General features: G+C 35.9%; 1 protein-coding gene across 2 annotated transcripts in view; it reads left to right on the forward strand.

Annotated features, from left to right (window-relative positions):
* The window catches only part of PCDH11X (protocadherin 11 X-linked), a 504,069-nt gene that overhangs the window by 32,563 nt on the left and 450,394 nt on the right, over positions 1-21,112 (forward strand). For both annotated transcript variants that reach the window (XM_014955203.1, XM_014955204.1), the window contains exon 2: positions 20,034-20,617. In XM_014955203.1, coding sequence (XP_014810689.1) covers positions 20,078-20,617 — 540 coding nt within the window. In that variant the 5' untranslated portion in view covers positions 20,034-20,077. The remainder of the gene's footprint in view (positions 1-20,033; positions 20,618-21,112) is intronic.

Here is a 21,112-nt window from a genome sequence, read left to right on the forward strand (position 1 = left end):
TAAAATGCATAAGACTAATTACATTAGCCCACAGAGGCTTGCATGGCTAATACTATTGGCCATTTCCTCAAATAGAAGAATTATAAACGATTAACCACTTTGCAAGTAATACCAGTGTTTCTGCTGCAGGACTAGATTTGATACATAGATATGCTGTCATTTTTACACTCCGCTTGCACCAGTGTACGGTACTTGAGCTTAGAACAGATGCCAATGTTGAAACTGCAACAGCCAATTCCATCGTCCCTCCAGCCTGCTTTAGTCCGTCAGGAAACCAAAACCTTTTGTTGCTATTTCTAATCTCGTCTTACGTTGAGGATAGAAAGAATAAAGACAGAGCCTTATAGATTAGCCTTATAATAGGACAAGTCTTTCTATGCATGACTTTACTCCCTTGAAGTCCTAGCACTTGTATTAAAAAAATATGTATTTGTTTTCCCAGAAAGGACCCTGTTTCTTAAGGACCTGAAATAATGTAGTTGGTGTAGGATCTAGTTGTGAAAAACAGTCTGGGTTTGCAGATTGTCCTCTGGCATGCAGCAGTCTAGAAGGTGAAGTACAGCTAAAGAAATACCGTAGTGTCATTTTTGGCAGGCAGCATCCTTGTCAATATGCATGAGCACTCAGATGAATGAGAGAACCTGTCACCCAAGGGATGTTACACATTGATGACAACAACCAGTCACAGGTCCTCTACTCTAACATGTAGTTTGATTAAGTTCTTTTACAGTTGTAACTCTGAACAAAGGAAAACTGCTAGGCAGCAAAGAACAAGCAGCATTGGTAGTGTAGCCATTCTTGCAGCTAGCATTGATGTTTTCACTTTTTGGATCCTGCTTCATAACTGACTCCTCAAGACTAGAAAAAGTGAAAAACTCTGTCAGCCCCAGAAGCCCCAGCAAACCTGAAAATTAATCTTTATATTATGATTGTCCACTGTTTCCCCATTAGAGACCAATTTAGCCCATGATTTGTAGTTCCGGGAATGCTATCTCACCCCAGCATGTTGGCATTAGATTTTATCAGTTTGATACATTTTAATTTCATATATTGTAACATTCATATCCAACTAAAAATCCATCATGGGACAGATTCTTGGTCATTTCATGATCTGTTTTTTAATTATGCCAGACATTACTGTCTCTATAATGCAGTCTCCAGATTCTTTAGGGCAGCGCATAAATAATGGTTCAGTTTGGGTTTTTTGATGTTATTAATGTTCAAATCGCAAAAGCAGAAGTAATCGATCAAGCAGGTATGGATGGATGTCCTTTATTCTTCTAATATCTTACTAGTATATATATGAAGAGACGAGTAATAAGACTATGCTTCAGAAAGAGTAATTCCTTTTACCTATGAAACTCCAAAAAGCTCACAAAATGCTACAGGGGAATTTTACTGTTGTGAATCTAAATTTTAGATAGGACATGAAATTTGGCAAATGGGAGCTTTCATTTACCAAAGAACAAAAGATTATTTTCTTTCAAACACATTCAGAATTTACTTCCTGTTCTAGAAAGATCTAATGCCTTGGATTTTTATTTTTTTTTTTTTTAAACTATAAATGCCCATTAAAGTAAATCTAATCAGTAGTTAATGCAGTGCAATCTAAATGGTGTTGGATAGTATTGTACAGTTATATTGTCACTGTGACCTGCAGAGTGTTGAGTATCTTGGGGATAGAAAATGTGTAGCTATTCCCTCGAGGTAGATTTGTAAGCAGTGGACACGTTTTCTTAAATTTTGCTTTAATGCTCAAAACAGCATTTCACTGCATGCTTTTCATTCTTTCTTTTCCATATAAGCGGTGTATATATACACACATATAAATAGACACGTAAGTCCTAAATAAGTTTATAAATTGAACCAGAAGATTAATGGTATTATGCTTTCTTGAGTAAATGGGTTTTTAAAAAAATAATTAACTTGGACTTTAAGAGCACTGGATGAGATATCCAGCACTGGATATACATCTCTCAGTGCTGTGGGAACCTAAATTCCACTGAATTTTAGGAGGATTAAAGCATTGGTTCTGACTAAGCCATTTGTGACAGACTTCATTTTATGGAGACATGTCAAATTAGAATATGTGAAAATTGGTCTATAGAATCTGAATAAGAAAATATTTTCAGTCTCTTCTGACAACTTTGAACATAGCTTTTCCACAGGCTTAAAATCCCACTGTTCCAAGGAAGGCACTAAGGGTAATTTAAAACTGAGTAAAGAAGGAAGTAGTCTTTTTAACTTTGAGGGACTATTGGCTGCTTCTTGAGATTATTGAATTTTAATTCCAGTATACAGGAAAGCAGTATATCACCAAGATGAAACAGAAAGCTTAATAGGCACCGTATCTCTTGATGTTCATGGAAACTTTGCCAACAATCTTAAAAGAGGTTGAACTGGACTCCAAAATACTGACACAAATGAAATTAAGAGGAATTCACCTTGCAACGGTACTACCAGATGTATCATTCACACTATTAAAATCCTGCATGATTCTTCATTTTATTAGATTAAATTAGGAATTACTTGTGTCCAAGAATAATGGCAAAACTTATTTGTAGAAAAAGAATGGAATTTATTTTTACAGCAACAGACTGCAATAATTGAAATCTTACAAGTAGCTTGATTAGTTACAAATTAGCTTTTAAATAAGAGAGTTTGATCTTTCTTAAGAAAAGGTGCATATTTAAATTTTTACAGGAATCTGTCATAATCCTACTTGGGGAGGAATGGAATTTAATTCTCTATTATTTTTGCAGAGTTGTAACATGGCAACATAATTTTGATATCCAGTCACCTAAGCGTACTGTTACTTGTTGCAGAACACTTAAGGTCATTATAGAGTATTTGTTATTGTTAGGCACTAGGTGGCCTGCTTGCCAAAACATAGTAATGAAGTGTCACACAAAGACAACTTGCAAAAGCACTAACTGAAAAAGAAGTAAATAAGAATGCATCTTTAATTTCTAATAGAGGATGATGCATTTAAAGTACCTCATAAAAAGTATAATATGCATGGAAAAATGCAGCTATTATAACCTACCTAAAACAAACTTAGCATGCAATTGTTTTGTTCTTGTCTTGCAGACAGTATTTAGTTCCTCTCTCTATGTTTGCTTAAGGAAGACCACTAACTCCTCCATATTTGGATTGAAAACATTCTTCTCTTACCCAGCAATGTCTTAACAGCGCTGGCATCACTGAAATATCTAGCTATATGTGTGTATCTTCTTCCCACTACTATAAAAGATCAAAGTTTCACACTGAAAAATGGAATACTAACCTGCATATTCTCTAAATTGTAAGCTCTTAGCTCTCTTGAAGTAAAGTTAAAAACCAGCAAGTAGAATGTAGTAGTAGCATTTGTTTTAGAAACCTTGTATTTATTGTATTACGTTATTGTATTATGCTCAGAAACACAAAAGGGATCAGTACTATTTATTGTTTCTAAAGAGAAAATATAAGACCTAATCTTTTATTAGTTATCTGTACACATACACTCAATCTGATCCCAGAAAGCAATCTAAAGAAAACAATAATTAAGAATAGTAAGCAAAGCAACATCTTGCTGGGGTTTTTTGGATTGATTTGGTTTTCAGTAACTGAAGGCTTGTGGTTGCTACATGGCACCTTGAGGTGGTGTTCAGTTCAAGCTTTCGGACATTGATTTTTAAAAAACGTATACATTTTATTTATTTAAGATGTAATGAAATAATTATTTTAATAACAAGCCTTCATTAAAAACAGTTTTACTGTTCAACTGAATGGTTAAATAATTCACCACAGATTTATTTCAATGTGATTATTCACCTTCTTCATTTCAGGTCAAATACAAGACTAATGAGATGGCTGAAATTCTAATGATTATTTTATCTATCATTGATAGAATTCTAAAGTATTAGCACTCAAGGAGAGTGCAAAGCTTTTACTGTTCTGCAGATACCATGTGAGAAGTATATCTCTGAACCAAGGAATGGAATATAATCTGCATCCCAGGCAGCACTATTTTGGTCATTAGCTTGGAAATTAATCTTGCAGATATTTTTCAACTGAATTCCCCTAATGTCTCTGTTATAAATAAACAAATGAATAAACAAGAGAAAGCCCCATTGCACTGATTTCTAATTGTATAAAAAGGGCATTGTGCAGCTAGTGAAATAACTTGTTTCATTTTCTTCCAAAATCATATGAATTTAAACAATGGATTCAGATGACTGATCTTATTTTTCTAAGACAGAAAAGATATTTCAACCTGGTATCTGTGTGCTTTAATCTCAGCAAGAGTAGAATACACCAGCAAACATATGGCAGAATATAGTGTGTTCCATGAAAATACTAATTATTTTTTTTCCTACAAGGAAGCATTGCATCCCTATAGAAAAGGAACTACAAGTACTTGTATTTTTTGATTTGATCAAAAAGTCTATGCCTCCATATGCCAGCCAAGTCTGAGTATGAATCTCTTGAATGGATTTTAAAGAAATCAGACTTGGAAGTATCCCTCAGGTTACAGAGAATGATTCTCCATTTAAAACAATGCAACATCCATCCACACTGTGCACTAAGGAATAATATGCCCCCTCAAACTCTGTCAAAAAAAGAAAAAATCTGTGATACATGATCACACAATCAAAAAAAAAAAATACAATCCCATCACTAATGCTGGTAGAAGCAGTAGTGAACGAATTACTGATGAAATACATGTTTCTACTGATGCATAGAGGAACATCACTGTGAGACATTAGACTGCTTCTAGGAATTCATCATCTCTGGATATCAGAAAATAGGTGTAATGTACTATGTCACATAAAATATAGTGGAATTTTATTTGGCAAACTTAAGACACCATATAATACATTTTCTATATACTGGCATGTTTGAAAAAATTCAAAGTACTTTAAAGTATATATGGGACTAACATCATTAAGGCCCAGGAAAGTATTCCAGTAATCCTGATAAACCTTCCAATATTTTGTTCCTTATGATGATGCTGTAAGAGAAATTGTGGTGACTTTCCAATATCACAATACTATAATACTTCCAGTTACCATACCAGAATACAACATTTGCTTTGGGAAATTTGCTCTATTGCACTTAATACGTATTGCATATAACACAACATTGGAATTCTGATACATTTTAGGAATAGAACACCATGCTTTCTCTACTAGACACTTGGGGTTTGACTTTTCTAAGATCCAAGCATCTATTTCACTGGAAATCATTAGGAGTTCTGATTGACAGTTACATTGTCAGAGGTTAAGGATTTGAAATGTTACTATTTTCTCTGTTCATTTAATCACAAATCAATATTTCTACTTCTTATACCAGTAATAGATGGAGCAGTTAATCTTATCACTATTGTTCTTCTATCTTGTGAAGCAACATATAATTATGTCCTTGTGTCACTTGTGTTGATCTTGCTTAAGTCATTGAAACCAACTTCTGCATATAAAGGAAAACATCCATTTTCTTGGTAGGTCTTAGATTTGGAAGCATAATTAGCTGATGTAGAGGATCAGTCTATCTGACATGTTTTCATGACAAAGCTATTACAACCCTAATACAAACATCTGATTTCCAGAAAAAAACAAAGAGCTCTTGGTTTCTAGTTGATTGAAACAGACAAAGTCACCAAAATGTGAAGCATGATAAAACTTACAAATTATACAGTATTTAATACAGTCCCATGTTATTCAAAGATTCTTTGTGTTGTGATGACTTCAGCTAATAGGCTGCTATGTGTTCTGTAGTATTTTTTGTGCTCTTTTCTATCTTTCTTACATTTAAACAATAAGCTGTTATCAAGTGGTGAAGTCACTCTATTTATATGCAAAATTAGTTTTTTCACTTGGGTTTGTAGAGTAGGGACATGACTTTTAGACAAAACAGAGGAAGAAGAATATACATTTATTTGAAACTTTAATCTAATAATTGCTCACATTATTTCTGTAAGATTTTTCCCCATTTAATTCCTACTTTCAAGAACTAATATTCTATTTTCTTAAAAAATGTTCTGTGCAGTGTAGCAGTGATGATAAAACACATCATGGGCCCATGATACTGTGTCAGAAAATGCACTTCAATCTGATTTTTAAAAGCTTTTTCATGAACATCAATGACCTACAGGACTCTGTTATACAGAAGTACACTGTTCTGATTATTAATGTAGTTATGACTTCCCTCCACCCTTCTTAAAAAGCTGCTCATCCTCTTGTACTATGTCAGAAGAAGGAGAAAGGATGGGAAATAATATCCCAAACTTTTCTGTTATACATTACAAGCCCGAGTCCATGCCACATTACTTGTATCTGGACATCATTGACATTAGTCTGGCCACACTGAGTCAATGAACATGCAGATTTCTAGGTAGAAATATTTTGTTCACATTATAAAACCCCTTCTATTTCATCCTAATTGTTGACTCGTTTCAGTGAGGAGGCAGTGAAGAAATGCAAACACCACATTTTCCATTACTTGAGTACAAGGCTGTGAAGAAGCTATGGTTTCTTTATAAAGTTTATGGATCTAGGCAAAACTTTAAAAATTAAGTTTTCTGAGATTCTGTTAAGCATCGGTTTTACCATGGCAGACTTCAGTCAAGACCATAGCTTGTTTTGATCTATCTTGACATTTGGAATAAAATCTGAGATTAAGTATTCAATGCTGACACATAGCAGTCTATGTAAATATTTAATAAAGTTCTGTTGTTGAGATATGTCGGTGCTCTCACTTTATGCTTAAGTTAAGACATTTGTTTTCCAGAGCTATAGTTCTGGCAAATTTTGTAAACCTTACAGAAGATACCACTGATTTCTGTAGGCTTTGAATCAATTTAATAGAAAAGTTTTGATCACATCCTCTGCTTTTCAAACCGTGTTTACTACACAGGTAAAACAAAATTTAAAGTACAGAATCAGGGCCTACACATCAAACTGCTGTAGCACATTTTAAAGTATTAATATAATTCTGCTTTATCCAATTCTGTGACCCTTTTTACTGAGTATTTTTTTGTAGAAGTAGTCTGACTGAATCTTGGTAGCTGCCTTCTCCAAAGTCTAAACAGCTATGCTCCATCATTTCCACTGGATAATTTCTCCACTGGATAATTTAGTTTTCAATCCGCTTCCCAGAATCACTTTAGTGTAGTGCTCCTGGCACTGAATTTCAGTGCCTTGAGAAGCAATTCATGTGTTTGCAATCTCTACAGCAGTTTGGGGATCTGTCAGGAAGAGGGGTGCTATGCACTAGAAAGTATTTTACCAGAACAGTTACATGATTCTACTCTTTTTTTGTTTTGTTTTTTAAAATAACAGAGAAGAATAGTTTACATTTTTGCCTACATAAACTATTGAATTAAGGAAGTATTTTTCTTATATATCAACAAGGCATAATACTTTTTATTATTAAGAAATTTCTTTAAAATCTACATGATTTAACTTTTCAAAAGTTGGTCTATCTTTAATAGTATGCATATGCTAATAGTGAGTTACTGAAAGTTTAGTCCTACTCCAGCATATAAAGGATTAAGTTAAACTTTGTTACAATTCATGGATCATTTGCTATACATCTTTTGTTTAAAAATTACATCAATTAATGTGAAAAAAATAGCAGAAAGCACAGTTATCAAATAATAATTATTGTTGTTACTATCTTTAATTACTAGCACTGTATCAAGTTATTGAAGCAAAGGTCATTTCAAGCTACAAGTGTAGTAAGAAGAAAATTCCTGCTTAGGAGGACTGGAAGAAAACAGGTAATTAAAGACAGAGTTGCAACACAAGAAAATAATCAAATTATATTAATGAATTTGAATTGCAAATAGATATTTATTTATATTATAATATCATAACAAATAAATTCATGCTCTTAATAATGTAAGGTATGAATTAGTAGGGCTTATTCTTAATCCTTTTAACTACAACTAGCTGTGATCAAACTCAGATGCCCTTGGTCACCCACTTAATACATCACAAGAAATCTTTTCTCAAACCGCTTTTCATTTTCTTTTATATGCATTTATTTCCTATAGCTAGGAAAGAGGGTGGTTCACTTCTTCCTCACAGAAATTTTTTCTAAAGCCAGACTACGCTACAGCTGCAATTAGCTAACACCTTTTACGTATACAGCACCTTTCAGTTTGAGTGATCACCAAAAAGCTTTATAGACTCTAAATACAGGGATTTTTTTTCCCCTCATGCCACTGAAATCCTGTTACCAGAAGTGTTGCACTGAATGGCTTTGGGAAAGGGAGCTGGGAATAACCTCTTAACCTTGGAGACTCTGGCACTTAGGCAGGCCTGCCTGTGGTAACTCGGGCCCCAACCTGCAGAGAATTTCTAAGTACTTATGCATGTGAAAGCGTACAAAAAATTACAGCTTCTCTTTGCCCCGGTTTTCTTCATCTGCATATGAACCTCACGCCCCGCATTCTACCGAAGGAGCTTGCTACTTACCGTTTGTGGGTGTTTCTCAGGCTGTGGCGCTGGACGGGGTACGGTACTCGCTGCCGCATCGCCCCCCCCACCGGCCCCTGAGGGAGCTCCCGGGACGGGTGGGGCGGGGCGGGGGCGGGCGGCTGAGGGAGGAGCCACGCGCTCCGGAAGCTTCTAGAAGGGAGGGAGGGGCGAGTCACGTGGGGCGGCGCAGCGCCTTGAGGTCGGAGGGCGAGCGGCAGCCGCCATTTTGGTGCGGTCGTCGTGCCCCGCCTGGCAGGGAGTGGCCGCCCGGGTCTGGGGCTAGAGCTGGTGGACGGCGGCGTTTCTTCAGTCTTCAGTCTTCCCCCACCATTTCTATCACGGGACCTTCCGTAGCTAAAGGTGGTGCTTTGTTTTTGTGGTCAGGTAAGGATAAAGAAAGGGTTTTTCTACAAGCTGTCTGAGGGCACGTGGAGGCAGCGATAAGCCCTGAAACTCTCTGGGGTGAGGGCAGGCCTTTCTGTGAGGAGCTGGTGTGCTAGGACAGCGAGTGAAGAGGCGCTTATAATCTTATTTTTCTGTTTTGTTGTAGTCTGTTTTTTTCTTTTTGTTTGTTCTCTCCCTCCCATTTCTAACTATAGTTTTGTTTTGTATTCTGATATAAAGTATCTTAAGTTTGTTTTGTTTTGCCTTTGGAAAAGGCTTACGCTCAAAGCATGTTGTTTTAGGAGAGTCCTATGTTATATACTACAATGTTTTATTCATATAGTGTGTGTAGACAGGGTCAGGTAGTTAAAAAAAAAAGTGTGATTGTTTCCCTGCTATTTGGACCCGTACATGAATCATGTGAAAATTCCTTCCAACATGTGCAGTTACTTCTCATGTTCATGGTATTCTTAGAGATTCTGGAATGAAGTTTATGATAGCTCCGGAAGCTTCTAGAAGGGAGGGAGGGGCGAGTCACGTGGGGCGGCGCAGCGCCTTGAGGTCGGAGGGCGAGCGGCAGCCGCCATTTTGGTGCGGTCGTCGTGCCCCGCCTGGCAGGGAGTGGCCGCCTGGGTCTGGGGCTAGAGCTGGTGGATGGTGGCGTTTCTTCAGTCTTCCCCCACCATTTCTATCACGGGACCTTCCGTAGCTAAAGGTGGTGCTTTGTTTTTGTGGTCAGGTAAGGATAAAGAAAGGGTTTTTCTACAAGCTGTCTGAGGGCACGTGGAGGCAGCGATAAGCCCTGAAACTCTCTGGGGTGAGGGCAGGCCTTTCCGTGAGGAGCTGGTGTGCTAGGACAGCGAGTGAAGAGGCGCTTATAATCTTATTTTTCTGTTTTGTTGTAGTCTGTTTTTTTCTTTTTGTTTGTTCTCTCCCTCCCATTTCTAACTATAGTTTTGTTTTGTATTCTGATATAAAGTATCTTAAGTTTGTTTTGTTTTGCCTTTGGAAAAGGCTTACGCTCAAAGCATGTTGTTTTAGGAGAGTCCTATGTTATATACTACAATGTTTTATTCATATAGTGTGTGTAGACAGGGTCAGGTAGTTAAAAAAAAAAGTGTGATTGTTTCCCTGCTATTTGGACCCGTACATGAATCATGTGAAAATTATCATGTGAAAATGCCTTCCAACATGTGCAGTTAGTTCTCATGTTCATGGTACTCTTAGAGATTCTGGAATGAAGTTTATGATACCTGAATGTGTATTCTTATGTATTGTATCCATATGTTACGTGTTGCAACTTCAGACAAATGTGGTGATTAGACTTAATTGCTGAGATAAATGCTAAGGTAAAGAAAATTTCTTTTTTGAATTATTTTGCATTTTAAGCTATTGACCACTACCTTCTGTTTTGAATCTCATTTACATTATACATGAATCATGTGAAAATGCCTTCCAACATGTGCAGTTAGTTCTCATGTTCATGGTACTCTTAGAGATTCTGGAATGAAGTTTATGATATCTGAATATGTATTCTTATGTATTGTATCCATATGTTACGTGTTGCAACTTCAGACAAATGTGGTGATTAGACTTAATTGCTGAGATAAATGCTAAGGTAAAGAAAATTTCTTTTTTGAATTATTTTGCATTTTAAGCTATTGACCACTACCTTCTGTTTTGAATCTCATTTACATTTAAGCTATCTTTAAGAAGAAGAAAAATTCCCATATGAAAATGAGTAGTTTTGGTGCCACTGGATGAAAAATGTACTGTTTCTTATTTAAGGACTTCCATGGAGTCTAAGTTACTGTTAAATTTTTCTTTTTTGCTGTACTGTATAAACTTTTGTTTGAAGCAAATTAATTGAGTTTTCCTTCTGTGAAATATTTGCAAGGATGAATGTAAAACTGTCTGAACTATTTTCTTCCCATTTTACTGAGAAAGAAGAAAGTAAGTTATTTGATGCTTAGGTAGTTATTAATTACAGTGATAAGTAATGAAATACATTAGTTAAGGACTGCGTAAGTGTATGAATTTTGTGGTTTTTAATGTGATCCTTCAGGAGCCTTACAGAAATGGAACACAGTTTGCATTTCCAGGCAGCCTAATGGGAGGACAGAATAAACGCATACTAAAATATATTTTAAACTTGCTTTGTTGCTGTAGTCTCCTGGTCCTGTTTTATGTAGGCACAGGATAATTTGCTGAGCAGGAATAAGGGTGAAAGTTCAGCTACTCTGTTCCTCTCAGGCTTGGAGTATTGTAAGAACTTGTTATAAAAATCTGTGAGAGTATTTTCACGGGACACTCAGCCTTTTCTGTGTGTCTTATGCTGAGGCAGAGAGAAACTGATAGAAATATAAGAGTTTAAGCGATTGAAAAAATATTGTATAGAAAAAGTTAGGTTCTGGTATCGTTTAAATTCTTATACATGAATCCTGACACTCAGGAGGACTTTGCCCCTCCTCTTCAGGAATTTGATGCAACTGCTGCAAAATTCCAGATATTTGAGTTTTAACAAGAATTACAAAATATAAATAGAAAGTCTTATTTTTTTAAAATTTGTGACTATTTTAAAAGATAAAATACAATATATATAGTTTGGGTTTTTTTAATTTTTTCTGTATGTTTTGGGAACGGTGTTCTCACAAATGGAACTTGGTTAAATGAGAAACATAAGTTAATATGGTAAACACATCTCTGTGTTTTGAATCGAGGGGGGGATACAAGAATGCAGCTGATTTTTGCTACTCTAGGATGAAGAAATTTTGTTTTGTATATGACCGGACTCTAGGCAGAGTTGTATTTAATATAAGCAGGTAATAGACAATATAGTATTCAGCTGTGAGCAGTATTCCTATCCTTATTCACAAATATTTGAATTGTTTCATAGACACTGTGAAGTGCATTTTTCTTCTGTTCAATAACAAAAGTTATTAACTGGTAGTGAGGCAGTGAAGCAAACTGTGTTGTGTGAAACAGGTGATCTTGACAATTGCCATACACGAGTGACAAAAATAAAATTTATTTTCATTTTTAAATGAATAAAAATATGTCTTAAGTTGAAATACACCCAACGATCCCATATATGGTTTCACATAATTTTTTCTTATAGCGCATTCTCTTGCCAGTGGTTCATGAATGACTTTTGTGTTTGCTTTAGGAGAGATGTAATTTTCAGATTAGAGGCATGAGCAGACCTCCAAGGAATAAAAATAGAGAAATTTTTAGTTGATTTGTAAAATATATACATGTGTACAAACACAAAAATAAAACACTAAGAAAATGACTTCATGAATAGTACAGTTAACTTGTTTTTTTTGTATTGTTTTTTAAAGTTAGTCATTGAATTTTAGTGAATAGGTATTTGAATTTGTAGATTAAAGTTTTGTTAGCTTTGGAGTTGTGACATTCAGCAGCATTATAGAAGGTTTGTGTGTTGGGTTTGTTTTTTGTGGAGTTTTCTTTTTTCTTTGTTGGTTGGTTTAATTTTTTTCTATTTTTTCTGATATCCCAGTGTTTCTTTCTAAGAAAATGGGATTAGCCATACATATCAGGGAGATCTTCACCTTTTTTTCCAAGATTACTGTTCTCAGCTGCTAGCTTTCTACATAGCTCTGGTGCAAAACTGTTTCACTGCTAATAACAGGACTATCTGTTTCCTAGTGTTACTGGTATATAAATGAATTTGATACTGCTGTATTCTTATTCCTGAAATAATTTACAGGATATTTTAAAAATATTTGCAGAGTGGTTGCTAGGTCCAAGCATGGATTGTACTTATTATTTTAGTAAAAAAGAGACTTCAGCTTCATAGGGATTTATTTGAAACAATTAAGAGAAATTACTCTTTATGTCATATATCAATATGATTGAGTTAAATTTGTCTATTCAGCATGCTCACTGCTTGTTGTGTATTTATAGTTCTGTTCACTGTATCCAGCATCTTGATACAAATTTTAATAAGCATTCTTCCTTTTAGTTGCAGAGTGACATCAGGAATATAGAATTCTGTTTCAGCAATAATTTATTAATTGGTTGTTTTCCACACCTTGGCTGCTTCTTCATGTGGCTGCAAGAATCTGCCTATTGGTTATTAACTTTTTATTTCTTCAAGTGAGGAGTGTTTCTTATCCTCTGTGGTGGAAAAGGGGAAAAAAACAAACCAAAACCCCCAAAACCTAAACCCACTACATTTCTGCAGTCGTGAAGACTCAGAATCAAGAGACCATGCAACTGTAAGCAAGTACGCTTACTTAATTCTTCAGTTGACTTAAATGGGTGTGGGGTGATGTTTTCTCCTGGTGGTAAGAATTTCTAGTTTCATTTTGTTCATCACTGAGGAAAAAAAAGCAAATTAAAAAAACCTCATTGCAGTCAGTACCATCACGCTAATAAAATATAGATCAAAGAATACATCAGTCCCTTAGTGGATTTAGAGTAAAATCATATGAGGGAATGAGTTTGAAAGCCCTGATTATATAACAAATTGTGTGTTTCTCTTGGAGGTATTTTTTTTTTCTTTGACTATGATCATAAAATATACTATGTAGGGAGTGGATCCTGTGCATAAATATTGATGGCTGGAAGATAATTTCTCTTTGAAACATTATAGAGTGTGAAAAGGAGTTCAGATTGATTGTTACCATTTGTGCCTGGCCTTTTAAAAAATTTGGGGGGTTCCTGTCAGGCAGCAGCTTTGTAGTGTTTGTTAATGTCATTAAAACCAGTAAGAAGTACCAGTAAAGTCTCTACTGTTTTAAAAAAGTTAACCGCCATCAAACCCAGCCAGTTCGTTAAATGAAACATGGAATGTGTGATGACAGAGGATGACATTGCTGTGTTCAGCTATGTCTTACAGGAAAAAACCCATCAACCCACCAAAACTCAACAATAAAAAAACACAACCAAAACATCGAACACTAAAGATCTGCAGTACCAGAAAAGATCCTACCTAACTTTTCAGCTGAGGTGTACTGGATAAAGTTGAAATCCATATCAACATGATTCAGAAATTCAAAGCCTCTGGCATGTAGCCTAGAACTGCTTAATTATCAATGGACACTTTAGAGGGAGCCTTTGTAAACTGAATAGTTGCAAATAACTCATTCTTCAGTTAAATAACGTAATCGCTATTGACTGACAAATAGCGCCCATGTCACACGAATCTTTTGCTCTGAGAAACACTGTTTTCACTCAGGGATTTAAATACTCATCTTTTAGGAGTGGATTAGCAGCAAATGAAAGGGGTAAGAGATTGAAAAAATGTGGTGTACTACCTAAATTTGTTCATGTAATTAAAACTGGTTCAGGAATATGAAGATAAGAATGGGAGTAATATTTCTCAGGATTGCTTCTCTATTATGGTTTCGATATTTGATTATTGATATAGTTTTTGGACTTCATTGTAATATTCCTAAATTTTTAAAATCATCTATAATGCTTTTTTTATTAAAACTTGATATAGCAGTTACAAAATACTACCTAGTGTATTTATTCCTACTCTCAGTCAAATCATAACCCAGGTAACAAGAAATAGTGTTGCTTTTTTATCTGAGGTGGGCACCTGGACTCTTTATTGCATTCACTACTTTTCTGTGGTTCTGTTTAAGTGAGAAATAGCAGTCAAGTCTTGTAATAAGCTGCAGGAATTCTCGCTGAGGTGGGACCAGGTAGAGCCCTGTGTATAAAAACCAGATTTAGATTCTACCTTCACATCATACTCCATTAGGTAGTTAAAGCTTTTATATTCTATCTACTTTTCAAGGTATTATTTGACAGCTGCTAAATGAAGATAATAATGAACAATGATAATATTTAAATTATGCTATTAATATTTAGTATATTGGACAAAAAAGCGGGTCTATTTCGGTGCATAGATACTCAGATGAAAGAGGGCAGATCTCAGATGGTTTTTTCTCCTCCTACCCTGCATCCTGTCCATCTGGGCCATTTGCCTTACTAGTTACAGAAGTCAGCAGTACAGACATCAATGTGTTCTTTTGAAAGCTGGGAAAATGGCTTGGCAAGCTTAACGTTACCTTCTGTTAAACAGTTCTATTTGTTCTTAATTTTTTTTTTACCACCTTAAAAGTGTGAGTACTGGATTTTATGAAGGGTCCTTTAGAATTGGACTACTCTATTTAACCTTCCATACTTTTTTTTTCTTTTGCCTCTATATTCTAGTCATCAAGAAGGTCTGTTTCCACACGCTGTACTCTGACTGCCTTTCTGCTTGGTTCCTTTCGTTTTTTCTCTTTGTATTTTTATCTAGTCTGTCTGTCTTAGTTAATCTCTAACTTTTTCCGCCATCTGTTACCATTCACATGCTCTCTTTTGACAATTTCTTTTAATGTCCTGTTTTGTCTGATTCTGCCATTTCCATTTGCGTTTTCTTTAGTCTTTCCTTTTGCTTTTGGATTTGTGTTGATGCTGTTTTCCCATTTTTGTGGTATTTATGTTAATTATGTGTAGAAAAATGAGAGACATGTTAAATATTTTATGTCATTAGAAATAGTCTCATTTCATAAATGTCTTTTCACGATGATGCTTTGTTGCTAGAAAGTACCTCATGCTCTTTTTCTTTGCATTGCTGTTGCCATAGTATTCCTATTGGTGCTATGGCACAAATCACAGACAACGTACAGCTATGGCTATAGAAATAGGTTGCTTTAAGAATAACACTTTACCCATGGCATAAGATGTTCCACTTTATGTCGAAGAAGGAAACAAGTCATGTTGGATATTTTTTTTTTTTTCTCAAAGGTCTGTGGCTCTAGAACAGTTTTAAAGGTTCAGAACTATTCCTAGAATTGTTTAGAAAAACAGGCAAAGACCATTTAAAAGTAGTGTGTTCTACAGTAGTTCAAAAAGTATAAGTCATTGTTGGTTGTTATTTCTACTTTGAGACTAGTTAAAACTCATAACTCTACCGATTATGTGTCTTTACCCAGGAAAATCTATGGCAATGAAAGACATTACAGAGTCATGTTAACATTTATCTAACATGGTTTATAATAATGGTGTTCTATTATTTCCAGGTTTTAATTTTCTTTTTAATAGAATGGTTCAAACTGTTTCATTAAAAAAAAAAATCCTAAATAAAAATGTGTGTAGTAATGTAATGTTCAGTTTCACCCCGCAGTTTTCCTGTTGAACCTCTTTGAGTTCTGCTGTTGTTTTATAATCCCTAGAAACTCCACTGCAATTATAACTGGGATTACAGGAGTTCTTATCAGATATTTTTAATGTAAGTTATCTACTGGTACTATCACAACTTTCAGAATTGATTTGGGAAAGTTTTACATAAACTCTTTAGACTGTTCAGTTTGTTTACTCATTCTCAAATTGCTTTGAAAACCTGATAAATAAAACACAAACCTTTTTTTTGAGTGTGACTAAAATTGCGAGGGGAGCAGTATAGCATTAATAATCTTGTTAATAATAAATAGATTTTTATAGCATAAGATTATTTTTTGGAAGATATATGCATGACTATATAATATTTTTATATTATAACTTATAAGCAATCCTTACATCACTGTTGTTACAGAAGAATTTGGGATAGAGACTGGAATGTGTGCTATATTTATGGTTGGTTTTTTTCCTATTATTTCCTCCTGTCAGAAATGGAACTGTAAGTCTAAAAATATTACTCTGTAAACATCAGTTTAAGTTCCCTTAATGACGAAAAGGTGGCAGAATAGTGCTTTCTGGTATGCATGGAATATGCAACCATTCTGAAATTTTGTGTTGAGCACTTACATATAAACTCTTAAGTGCAATTCATACATTTTTATTGTGGTTTTGCTTGGTAACAAGGTAACTGTATTTATTTTAAGAATAATGGGTACAAAAATGTACTTTCCTGAAATAAGGACTTTCTGAAGATTGAATGTTCATGAGCAATTACTTTAGTGAGGTGACAGTTGCTGGAGATGTACTTACAGAAATTTGAGACAGTTGATAAATAAAATGATAGTAGTCAAACTAGTATACTTGTACAGTATTGCCACCATTCTTTCATTAAACTCATGCTGCTACCACTGTGTTAGTGATAATCAGTATCTGCTGATGACTTAGTTATTTACTTATTTAGAGTATGATAATATAATGGACTGTGGCTGTTTATACTGTACTGTTTCTTCACTCCTGAGTGTCAGTTTAGTCTTGTATTGTGCCTTATACTGCAATTACCAGAGTACTTCAAATAAGTCAGTGAATTATGAAAATACTGTAGGTAATTCGGTAACTATGCCACATAAACTGCATATCCAGTTCTTGCCCATGTCAGCAATCTCAGTCAGGTTAATTGAATTACTCCAGTGAGAAATGCCTTTTTTCATAAGTGAAGACTTGCAGGATTGGATTTTTATTTCATGTTGCTCCTTTTGTATAACCATAAAGCCAGAAAAAAGGTTTACAGTTAAATCATGCTGACGTGGAAAGATACATCTTGCAGATCTGGTTGGAATGTTCTTTATCTGTTACTTATTCTCAGTCAAAAGCAGGTTGCAGAGTTGAAATGGAATAGCAATATTAAGTGTTCCTAATCTGTTTCACTGCAGAGTCAAATATTTTAATTTAAAATGTCTGGAAAGTGGTACTTCTGAAAGGCAGTAACTAACAGGTGAAGACAATTACCGGCTTCAGTAATTTCTTCAACCACTGCAACTTGGTCTGCAGGAGTAAGTCAATCTGTGCTATGACAGGAGTAGAATCAGAAAATGCAGGAAAAAAAATAACATTTTTACACACACAATTAAAAGAATGTAGATGAGTAGTACAGGTATATTTGAAACAAATGCTAAGTTGCTAGGAACTAAAACTTCATTAATTAACAAAATCATTTTAGAAGGAGCTCTTGAACATCTATCTTACAGAAATGCTATCCTAGATTTTGCCCTTCCAGAATTTATGCTAATTATGTGAAGTTTAGGCAAAGCAGCATATTCTATATAAGGAGTTCAATAGCGTTTTTTTTTCCCTGAAGTTCTCAGCTGAAGACTGTGGTTACGTAGATACTTGCACATACCTATAAGTTATCCCATTCTACTTCTCTCTTTCTTGGGGTTGTTAACAATCTTGAGAGGAGAATATACTGTTATTCAGAAATTAGGTTGAAAACTGCAAAACTTCCTTTTCTTCAGGCCAGAACAAGACATCACCAGATTTAAAGTTACATGAAATTTCTTATGGTTCATTCTGCAGGAGATGTATTAAATATTGTCATGTACCAAACGGGAAAATATTGCTGTATAGTTTTATCTCTTACCTCCTTTCCCCCCAACCCCAAAATCAAAGACAGCAAAAGAAATTTCAAATGTCCTAGAAACTAATGGCAAGCATTCAAATGAAGAGAGATTATCTGGCAGTATGTTGGGCATTTGGGGAACTAAGAGAGTACAAGTTTACCTTTCCTGCCAGGAAAAATCTTTTTGCTTTAGTTCTACATTAAAAACTTGTGATGTTTTGCTGTTATCCTTTTGTGTTGGAATTTGTGCGCTCCTCTTCAGAGACATAACCCCAATTTCAGTGAATTGAATACTAGTGTTTATGTTTACTTCCAAAGATCAAATCAGATCTGATCATCTTCAAAAACAAACAAACAAAAACCTGCTATATTACTGTCCCTGTGTGAAACGGCTTTCCACCTATTGTTGGCTGACGTTCACCAGACTCTATCTAGATAATAGACATCACACCTAGGGAGGAATAAACCCATACACTGGTACAGGTTAGGGGTTGACCTGCTGGAAAGCAGCTCTGCAGAGAAGGACCTGGGAGTCCTGGAGGACAAGTTGCCTTTGTGGTCAAGAAGGCCACTGGTATCCTGGGGTACATTAAAAAGATCATAGCCAGCAGGTCGAGGGTTGTCATCCTCCCCCTCTACTCTGCCCTAGTGAGGCCGCATCTGGAGTACAGTGTCCAGTTCTGGACTCCCCAGTTGAAGAAAGAGAATGAACTACTGGAGGGATTCCAGCAGAGGGCTACAAAGGTGATCAAGGGAATGCAGCACCTCTTTTATGAGAAAAGGCTGAGAGACCTGGATCTGTTTTTCCCAGAGGAGACCAAGAGGGGATCTTATTAATGCTTATAAAAATGTAAGGAGTGGGTGTCAAGAAAATGGGGCTGGATTCTTTTCAGTGGTGCCTGGCAACAGGACAAGGGGTAACTGACATTGACTGGAATACAAGAAATTCCATTTGAACATGAGGAAAAACTTCCAGCACCTCTTTTATGAGAAAAGGCTGAGAGACCTGGATCTGTTTTTCCCAGAGGAGACCAAGAGGGGATCTTATTAATGCTTATAAAAATGTAAGGAGTGGGTGTCAAGAAAATGGGGCTGGATTCTTTTCAGTGGTGCCTGGCAACAGGACAAGGGGTAACTGACATTGACTGGAATACAAGAAATTCCATTTGAACATGAGGAAAAACTTCTTTTCTTTGAGGATGACGGAGCACTGGAACAGGCCGTCTAGAGAGGTTGCGGATTCTCCTTCTCTGGAGATAATCAAAACTCGCTGAGGACGCAATCCTGTGCAACCTGCTGTGGGGCAGGGAGGTTGGATTAGATGGTCTCCAGAGGTCCATTCCAACCCCTACCATTCTGTGATTCAGTGATAACACTTTCTTGGCAGTTCAAGTTCCTATATTAAAGAAAGCCAGATGTCTTTGCTGTTAATGTTATATACTTTTGTCAGTGCAAAACTTAGGGGCAAGTTAAGACAGTGTTGTTGGTTTCCCATCTCTGAGCAAGAGGTATAAAAAGATCTGTTTCTCGGCAGATGATTGCTTTCTAACTTCTTACCTACTTTTTTCTTTGGAAACAAAAAAAAATAGGGACAATGTAGCAGAGGCTTCAAAGGAAGAGGTTTTCTTAAGGAGCAAAGGAAAATCGTGCTAGAAATAGGGATTTTTGTATTTATTTGTTGATTCACTCTAATTCAGCTCTAAGATTCTTACCTCTGTGTTTAGTAAACAGTTTAAATTAAAAAATTGTGCAAGAAATTGTACACATTTTATTAAGCATTGTTAAGTCAAATATTACTTTACTGATCAGGTTTTCAAATAATTCAGGTTATTTGCTCTAGGAAGGTACTGTTTTCATGTTTCCATCACTTTAAGAACACAGTATTCTGTAAATTTTTAAGACTTTTTCTTTCTCTCTTTTTCTTTTTCCAGTTACTCTTGGTGTTCTACACGAATATTCGTAAGTCTTTCTGGAGATGGACTTGCTGTCTGGAACCTACCTCTTGGCAGTCTTATTAGCCTGTATTGTATTTCAATCTGGCGCGCAGGAGAAGAATTACACCGTGCGGGAAGAACTGCCTGAAAATGTCCTCATTGGCAATTTGCTCAAGGATCTTAACCTAACACTCCACCCAGATGTGCCCCTTTCCTCACCACTACAGTTCAAGCTTGTGTATAAGACTGGTGATGTGCCATTAGTACGGGTGGAGGAGAACACTGGTGAGATATTCACAACCGCAAACCGCATAGACCGAGAGAAACTGTGCTCTGGCATCTTCAGTGAGAATCGCTGCTTTTATGAGGTGGAGGTTGCTGTTTTGCCTGATGAAGTTTTCAGACTGGTCAAGATCAGATTCCTAATAGAGGATATTAATGACAATGCCCCCCTCTTCCCTTCAACAGTTATTAACATCTCTATCCCTGAAAACACGGCAATTAATTCTCGCTATTCTGTCCCATCTGCCATCGATCCAGACATTGGTGTGAATGGTATTCAACATTATGAACTCCTTAAGGTGGGTTTCGGCCGTTCTTTTATATTATTGTCTGTCTTACTGTTTTCCCACAAATGTTGCCAGTCTTCATCAGCCCATTAGAAATGTGAAGCTGCATGCCACAGTAATAGTACGCTGCAGATACCTGTCTGGAAAAGTTAATCTATCCCTGTGAGTTTATTCTAGTGCATCATATCTTCACTTTGTGGAAAGCTGTTTATGTATGTGTATGTCTATCTGTGTAACAGTATGATGAAACATGCATGTCTTCGTGAACACTCCACCAGCACTCAAGAGTGTTTGTACACTTTTGCTAGCAGTCTTTTTGGACCATTAAAGGTGTGTTCATAATGCCATCAATGTGACAGCGCCAAGTGCAACAATATTTTGTATTGGGTTTATGTCTCCCGCTTGCATGTCTGCTGGAATTGAGCAGTAGAATTTAGCCCAAAAGCTTATATGTTGTGATGCTCATCTCTATACTAGTGAGCTGTTCCAGAATGAAAAAGAGTTCAT

The sequence above is a fragment of the Calidris pugnax genome, unplaced genomic scaffold (assembly GCF_001431845.1).
Source record: "Calidris pugnax isolate Ruff unplaced genomic scaffold, ASM143184v1 scaffold38, whole genome shotgun sequence".
Taxonomy (NCBI): Eukaryota; Metazoa; Chordata; class Aves; order Charadriiformes; family Scolopacidae; genus Calidris; species Calidris pugnax.